Here is a 9180-nt window from a genome sequence, read left to right on the forward strand (position 1 = left end):
AAGCAATAAGGTACTCGAGGCTAATGCTGTATTGTGAATAAGTTACGGCTGAAGGGCATTGTTACGCATGATACAAAGCGGAGTCTCGTATCTCTCGTATGCTTACATATATCAGCTATATTGACAAGAACTTTTTGAAGGATATTGGTGTTGATTGTTGAGATGGTTACACTGAAAATCGTTCACCCACTGGTCAGGTGTAATTGCTTTTCACCAGTTGCTTCAATCAATTTATTAGACAAAGACAATGATTGCTTTTTGTTTTTCTCTCCAGGTAACTGAGACCAGGACCGGGCCTTTGGGTTGCAGTAACTATGACAACCTCGACTCTGTCAGCTCTGTTCTGGTTCACAGCCAGGAGAACAAAGTTCAGTTGCAAGGTAGGGAGAAACACAATCCCACACTTTCTCATAAAACACTTCCCCTCATCCTACTGTTAATTCTTAAGTGTTTTTCAGAGGTTGTGGTTGTCTGATGAGCCATGGTAGCAACATGATCAAAGCTTTGATGCCGCTGTTGTCTAATTAGCCTGCTAATTATACACAAAACTTGAATGTTGATAGTTGTCTGTGCTTGCTAATTAGATTAAAGGGTTTAGCAGCTGACTAGAATGAGACCCTTTTGACACTCAGCCATGGAAAAGCAAAGGCATGTGTGGTCGCTCTCACACTTCTGTATTTCTCCTTCTAGGACTTCAGGCTATTCTGCCTAGTTATTTAAGTAGCAGCTTTGTTCAGGCTGCCTTAGGCTACATAGGCTGCAATGCTGAAGGCCAATTTGTGTGCAAAGACAATGACTGCTGGTGCCAATGCAGTAAGGAGTTTCCCCAGTGTAACTGCCCTGAGGCTGATATTCTCTCCCAGGAAAGCTACCTGGAGCGCATGAGGGAGGCCTGGAGGCAGGAGAACCAGGAATTTCAAGATTCAGGTGCCAAAAGATCTTGTTTTTCTCCTTTTCTCTATGGAGAATTTTGTCACCTCCATACATATGCATGCGGTGCTGGTGTCCCCATTAAGCTGCGACCCTGCTTAACTAGCTTAACCAGCAAGACTTCCCTCCTTGGGAACCTCACCAACAACTCATTACTGACTCTCTCTCTCTTTTTTGTTTTGGAATACTGTACATTGTCCAACTTATTACCTTTTACCAGTTTTGTTATTATTAACCAAAGCTATTAAACTATTAAAATAATTAATATAATCACTACTTTAGGTTCTCAAATTACTAAAACTTAAACTGAAATAAAAATTTGAAAGCTAAATAGAAATAAAAAAAAATGACAAAAGCACAACAAAATTGCAAAATATTAAACTAAAATAAAAACTGAAAAAAAGAAGCTAATTTAAAATATTAATAAATACTACAATAGTATTGTAATGTGTATATTATATGTTCCATTTTGTTTTGTTTTTGCTCTGTTTGCTCTGTTCCTGTTTGCCCTGGTTGTTAATCTGATCCCACAACTGTTCCGTTTTATCCTTAATTACACTTCCCATGTATAGAGGGTATGCATTGACGTCACTTTCCCACCGGAACACGCCCCCTCAGCCAGACTGAGTGGCAAAAGAGCCTGCTGCATGACTGGATTTAATAGGGGGAACTGCAAAAACGTGTAAAACACAAATAAAACAAATGATTAAACTAAAGATTGGACTCGATAGTGTTCCTGTTACAACTTACCAAAGATCCAGTAATCCATGGATATTGACATGCTGCCAGGAATCGTGTTTCCAGACATTTATATGTGCCTGACTTTGACGCCGGGGAAATATATAAAGCAAATTTGCCTGTGAACGCTTTATATAAATACAATATTGGTAGGTCTAACACCGGGTGATCACTTATACAAATGTTATATATATATCATCTTGTCCTAAAACTTGTATAATCTTTGTCAGTGTTTATTTAAAACACCCATTTATGCAGAATATATGATAAATATTTAATTGATGAGTTGTCTATACAATATATAACAATACAATATATAGGGTATGGTTTTACCCCAAAAAAATCAACATACAGGTATTGGCAAAATGATAACTGCAAATCCATGTTTCGTTGCCTGGAGTCCATTTGTTTATGTGAATTGCAGCGATCCATATGCTTCTCTCTATTGTAGCTTTCGGCAGTCTCCTCAGATTTCTTGTCAGATTTCTTGCTGCCACTCAGTGGGCGTAACCACAGTCATTCCGGCCGTGCGTACCCTCTATTTAAGCCCTGTGTTTTGTTCAATTCTTTGTCCCGTATAGTCTATTGTGGTTGTCTTTGTTTTGATCTTCTACTGTCTCCTGAGTATTCCATGTGGATTTAAATAAAGACTGTTTGTTATTAATCTCCTTCATTGTGTGCTTCACTACAGCCACCTGTGACAAGTAAATATATAATACTAAAACTGATGGCTACTTATCTTTTAAGGGCTTAAGCTTTAAAGGGTTAGTTCACGCAAAAATGAAAATTCTCTCATTAATTACTCACCCTCATGTCATTCCAAACCCGTAAGACTTTTGTTCATCTTCAGAGCATGAAGATCTTTTTGATGAAATCTGAGAGCTTTCTGTCCCTCCATAGACAGCTACGCAACTACCACTTTGACGCTTCAAAAAGTTCAGTATAAAAGTTTTATATGATCAGTTGTGGTAAACGGAAGCTCAAGCATGTTTGCTTGATGTGTGCGATAACCAATGTGGTTCATTCTTCTGTGTTACGCAGCTTGTTTGAGCTTCTGGAAGAGGTTTGTTCTCACGCATGAAGCAGGTTTGGTTGAGCTTTAGTTTATGTTCACTGATCCATGTTTATATGTGAATAAAAGCCTAAATTAAATCTGTTCATCATATAATGATGATGGAGTCTCTCATTATGCCTTCCACCTGGATGTAAATAGACACTATGTATTTAAAAATAATTGTTGCCATGTGCGAATTATGTTCATGATCTCACCATATGCCATAGCAAAATATCAACATGTATCACAGAAAACAACATATTAAAATTTGTTACAGAATCAAAAATTTGTTATAAAAAATAATTCACAGTAACCCATGCAAATAGCAAAAAGCAGTATTATAACACAATTATGACTTTACAAAAACACATTACAAAAATAAACAAATAAAATTCTAATTGTTATTATTTAATATCTCATCAGATGAGTTCCAGAGCTTCATGGGTAAATTACCAACACAGAGTGCTCTAAATTCATCAAGAATCCTGCAATTGTGGAGAACAGACAGTGCTCTACAGCAACGCTACAGGCAGCTAGAAAGCCGCGTTAGCCTCCTGCTCTCCAAGACCCGACGAACTGCTAACAAGCTCTTCAACCTCAGCAAGAGATGCCGCATGCAGCCCAAAATAGTGTCTCTAAGGGAGAGGTAAAATGTATTTATAGGCACACATTAAACCCTTGAATCCTAATTTTTTGTTGTATAATTATGCAAGCTATGCAAATGAAGCTACATGAAAAGCTGAAAAGTTTTAGTCTATAAGGAATTCTGAATGTTTGTGCATCATTAAACTCAGAAGAAGTTCCAGATTAATTTGTTTTTTGCTGAAATTTTATGTTTTTCTATCCCATCCCATAGGGAATCACAAACAAGATCCCTTCAATATCTCAGTTGTTTCGCCCAGACAGTAATGAAATTAAAAACACAACAAATGGAAACTTTTTCTTTAAGGGATAGTTTACCCCAAAAAGGGAGTGAGTAAATAAATATTTGGGGTCCCTAGGCATCATATAGTTTTAAAACCAACAACGGTTTCTTTTGTCTGCTTTTATGTAATGTGTTGAGACATAAATTAAACATACGTAAAATCTCAATCAAGTCTCTTAAACTTTGAAACTTTAACCTCTGAGCAATATAATTTACCTCTGGGATTGTGAAAACACTTCAAATGATTATTACACTATACTGGATTTTGATTTGAAAGTGCAATTGTTTAGTCAAGCCCCATCTCCAAGCGAGTGTAAAAGACTAATGACTAATCTATTGTTTAACCACCCACTACAGCCTCTGAGGCTACTGCTGCACTAATGGATTACTTTTGTCCTACCAGTGCTTTCAAAGGCAAATATTAGCAGAACTGAAGGTTAGAAACCAATTAGTACTGTTGCTATACAAAACTGTCTATTGGCAGTCACCGTTTGTTGCGAATCATTGCCTTATGATCTTCTGAATTATTTGCATACATTACAAGCTATTAAATCTTTTACTCACTTTGTTTTCCCCAGGCCCTTGGGCTACTGGCTACAGTTCACCCTGTCCATCCTGTACTGCAGTGAGAATAACCAACTGGGATTTTACGCAGAGGAATTACGGACTTGTGCCTGTCCGTACGAGAACCCCCCATGCCAGGGTGTTGTCCCTTGCGAAGTGGGTGACGGCCACCGTTGCGCTTCTTGCTCCATGGACAACCGCACCCGCTGCTCCAGTTGCAACCCAGGTTACGTTCTCAGTCATGGAGTTTGTAAATATGCTGTACCCAACCCCACAGACCACTACCTGGGCTTTGAGACGGACCTACAAGACCTGGAGCTACGCTACCTACTGCAACACCGAGACGGCCGCATCACTACCCATGCAATCTTCGTCAGCAATGACGTGCGCCTCAACGTTTGGTTTGACCCTTCTTGGAGAAAGAGGATGTTGCTTACACTAAAGAGCAACAAGTTCAAATCCAACCGTGTCCATATGCTCCTGGGCATCTCGCTGCAGATCTGCATGACCAAGAACTCCACCTTAGAGCCTGGGCTGTCAGTCTACGTCAACCCTTTTGGAGGTAGCCACTCAGAAAGCTGGACTATGCCCATCAATCAAAATGGCTACCCGGACTGGGAGAAAACCAAGCTGGACATTCCTTTGGATTGCTTCAATTGGACCTTGACTTTAGGCAACCGGTGGAAGAGCTTTTTTGAGACTGTTCACTTCTACCTAAGGAGCCGCATTCGGACCGAGTCCTCTCAGGGGAATGATACGGTCTACTTCGAGCCTCTAGAAGCTATGGATTCCTCTCAGAACTTTGGATACATGAAGATCAACAGCATGCAGCTGTTTGGTTACAGTATGCACTTTGACCCCGAAGCTATCCAGGACCTGATCCTACAGTTGGACTATCCGTACACTCAGGGATCTCAAGACTCTGCCCTGCTGCAGCTAATGGAGATCCGATATCGGGTCAATAGACTCTCTCCTCCTGGACCACTGCCATTAGATTTGTTCTCCTGCCTACTCCGACATAGGCTCAAACTCTCCAGCTCCGAGGTACAGAGAATACTCACCACACTGCAGACTTTTAGTGCCAAACAGCCATTCTACAAAGAGTACGAAGCTGCGAAACTTTGTAGTTAGAAAGCAATTTATTTTTGCCCTTGATGTTTTGCTTTACTTGCTGAGAAGTTAATTTAACTGTTGCTGTTTGATACGAAGTCATTACTGTTCATAGACATGGTATATATTTGATGTCTTTGGTTCAAATGGTAGTTCAGATTAAACAAAGTTTTGCACAATTTTATCAATTCTGCCATGTTTGAATTAAATAAAACATGCACAAAAAAAAAAGACCTAGTTAAAAAAAATAATAAATTAATAAAGCAATTCTAACATTTTGTTATGTTTTGTAGCACACTGATTGGGGTTGGCTGCATCCCAACCCTGGAACATTTTAAGAATCAATTTAACAAAAAGTAGAAAACTTTCCATTCACTCAAGTCAATCTAACGAAACACCTCAACATCAAGGTCATATTTCACCCCAAAATGAATAATAATAATAATAATAATAAAAATACAGATAATATACACTTCCATTTAACAGTTTATATTTCAAATAAATGTTGTACTTTTGAACTTAAAAGTTCGATCAAAGATTGAACACTGATAATAGAAAAGTTTCTCTCTCTCTCTCTCTCTCTCTCTCTCTCTCTCTCTCTCTCTCTCTCTCTCTCTCTCTCTACAGGGAGTGCAGAATTATTAGGCAAGTTGATTTTCTGATCATATTTTTTTCCCAAGCACATTTTACCAATTCCAATCCACATCAATCTTAATAACTACTATTAATATTGTTTTTAATCATTTATAAGTGATATATAATTGTTCATGAAGGCTGGAAATGAAAAATGCCTTATATTCAGGTGTGCAGAATTATTAGGCAAGTTTTCTTTTACAGGCAAAATGAGCCAAAAAAGAGATTTAACTCAGACTGAAAAGTCAAAAATTATTAAATACTCATGAGAAGGACGCAATACTAATGCAATACTAGAAATTGCAAAGTTAAAGCATGACCAAGGGACAGCAAAATGCTCATTGGGTCAGCGGGGTCAGACAAAAACAGGTGGAAAAGAAAAGACACGTTAACTGCAAAATAATTAAGAATTATGTGTGAAACCATCAGGAAACCTTTAGTATCCAGCGCCACCATTTTCCAGAACTGCAACCTACCTGGAGTCTCCAGAAGTGCAAGGTCTCAGGATCTCAGAGACTTAGGTTAGCTAAAGAATCCTAAAAAATGACCCGCACTTGATAAGAATCACAAGCTGAAGTGTTATAAAATACATGAAGACTGGGTTTTTATAGGCCTTATAAACAGACAGCTTGAGAGTGACTCCTGAAGGACCAGCACCACATCCTCTTGTACCACTGTTTGAAGAATTTATCTTCCAAAATCTGGCAGTAAGTTTTGGAAGATCATTTTTAGTCCATCTCTGCAAGACAGACATTTCAGGATAAGAGATGGACTAAAAGTGAACTCAAACACCTTACTGCCAGATTCTGGATAAATTCTTCAAACAGTGGTACAAGAGGATGTGGTGCTGGTCCATCAGGAGTCATTCTCAAGCTGTCTGTCTATAAGCCCTATTAAAACCCAGTCTTCATGTATTTTATAACACTTCAGCTTGTGATTCTTATCAAGTGCAGGTCATTTTTTAGGATTCTTTAGCTAACCTAAGTCTCTGAGATCCTAACACCTTGCACTTCTGGAGACTCCAGGTAGGTTGCAGCTCTGGAAAATGGTGGCGCTGGAGACTAAAGGGTTCCTGATGGTTTCACACTTAATTCTTCACCTTAATTCTTAATTATTTTGCAGTTAACATGTGTCTTTTCTTTTCCACCTGTTTTTGTCTGACCCCGCTGACCCAATGAGCATTTTGCTGTCCCTTGGTCATGCTTTAACTTTGCAATTTCTAGTATTGCATTAGTATTGCGTCCTTCTCATGAGTATTTAATAATTTTTGACTTTTCAGTCTGAGTTAAATCTCTTTTTTGGCTCATTTTGCCTGTAAAAGAAAACTTGCCTAATAATTCTGCACACCTGAATATAAGGCATTTTTCATTTCCAGCCTTCATGAACAATTATATATCACTTATAAATGATTAAAAACAATATTAATAGTAGTTATTAAGATTGATGTGGATTGGAATTGGTAAAATGTGCTTGGGAAAAAAATATGATCAGAAAATCAACTTGCCTAATAATTCTGCACTCCCTGTATATATATATATATATATATATATATATATATATATATATATATATATATATATATATATATATATATATATTATGTATGTATGTATGTATATATACATATATACAGTATCTCACAGAAGTGAGTACACCCCTCACATTTTTGTAAATATTTTATTATATCTTTTCATGTGACAACACTGAAGAAATGACACTTCGCTACAATGTAAAGTAGTGAGTGTACAGCTTGTATAAATTTGCTGTCCCCTCAAAATAGCTCAACACACAGCCATTAATGTCTTAACCGCTGGCCACAAAAGTGAGTACACCCCCCTAAGTTAAAATGTCCAAATTGGGCCCAAAGAGTCAATATTTTGTGTGGCCACCATTATTTTCCAGCACTGCCTTAACCCTCTTGGGCATGGAGTTCACCAGAGCTTCACAGGTTGCCACTGGAGTCCTCTTCCACTCCTCCATGACAAAATCACGGAGCTGGTGGATGTTAGAGACCTTGCGCTCCTCCACCTTCCGTTTGAGGATGCCCCACAGTTGCTTAATAGGGTTTAGGTCTAAAGACATGCTTGGTCAGTCCATCACCTTTACCCTCAGCTGCTTTAGCAAGGCAGTGGTCATCTTGGAGGTGTGTTTGGGATCGTTATCATGTTGGAATACTGCTCTGCGGCCCAGTCTCCGAAGGGAGGGGATCATGCTCTGCTCATTCATGGTTCCCTCAATGAACTGTAGCTCCTCAGTGCTGGCTGCACTCATGCAGCCCCAGACATGACACTCCCACCACCATGCTTGACTGTAGGCAAGACACACTTGTCTTTGTACTCCTCACCTGGTTGCCGCCACGCACACTTGATACCATCTGAACCAAATAAGTTTATCTTGGTCTCATCAGACCACAGGACATGGTTCTAGAAATCCATGTCCTTAGTCTGCTTGTCTTCAGCAAACTGTTTGCAACTATTTGTAAATCGTGAGAAAATTGCAATTTTAACCAAGGCTCTGGGACGTGTAAGGAGTCGCCTCTCAATTGTGTCATACCCGCGTTACCCTTGGTTTCCGGTTTTATTTTGTAAAAACCATGGAAACACCAAAGACGCAGAGAACAACTGTTTTGACATATTTATAGACAGAAAACTAATTATTGTTAATTATTATAAATTATTAATTATTATACTAATTATTAATATAGCTCAACATGTTTAGTCTCATTGTTTAAATCTAATTTTCTTGATTTTTTGCGAGTACCATGCTTTACCATGCCTCAGAGAAAAACACTATTTTGTAAAGTAGCTAAAATAGCATAATCAGATGCTGCTTTATTTTTAGTAACAGTAATACAGCATTTTCTCCATCATACAATACGTTTTAAAATTAATTGCATACCATTTATCAACACAAGCCATCCAACATTTAATATTATATTCTAAAATCGATCTAGCTTACTGCAGTGTGCAACAGTTTCTCACAGCAGCCGCCGAGCAAACGCACAGAGTAACGTTATAACATCACTTTCAACACACTCAAATGTATCTAATATGATAAACAGAGCTGTGTTACCTCATACTCATGACCAGTGACTGTGGCATAATAAAAGTTCCGCTGCTCGTGAGGCGTGTGTTGCGCAATCACTCCAGCGGCCTCGTTCAGCTCCCATAACACTTGGTCCTGCACTGCTTCATACTAAAGTAACGTTAATAATCGCATCCATGAA

The 9180-nt window shown here is 38.5% G+C and overlaps 1 protein-coding gene across 1 annotated transcript; it reads left to right on the forward strand.

Annotated features, from left to right (window-relative positions):
• Nucleotides 1–65: 65 nt before the first annotated feature.
• brinp3b (bone morphogenetic protein/retinoic acid inducible neural-specific 3b) lies at nt 66–5594 on the forward strand. Its single transcript, XM_048164675.1, has 4 exons — nt 66–380; nt 691–927; nt 3146–3368; nt 4226–5594. The coding sequence occupies exons 1-4, from the start codon at nt 248–250 to the stop codon at nt 5340–5342; spliced, it is 1710 nt and encodes a 569-aa protein (XP_048020632.1). The 5' UTR covers nt 66–247; the 3' UTR covers nt 5343–5594.
• The last annotated feature ends 3586 nt before the right edge of the window (nt 5595–9180 follow it).

Source organism: Megalobrama amblycephala, linkage group LG17 (genome assembly GCF_018812025.1).
Source record: "Megalobrama amblycephala isolate DHTTF-2021 linkage group LG17, ASM1881202v1, whole genome shotgun sequence".
NCBI classification, from domain to species: domain Eukaryota; kingdom Metazoa; phylum Chordata; class Actinopteri; order Cypriniformes; family Xenocyprididae; genus Megalobrama; species Megalobrama amblycephala.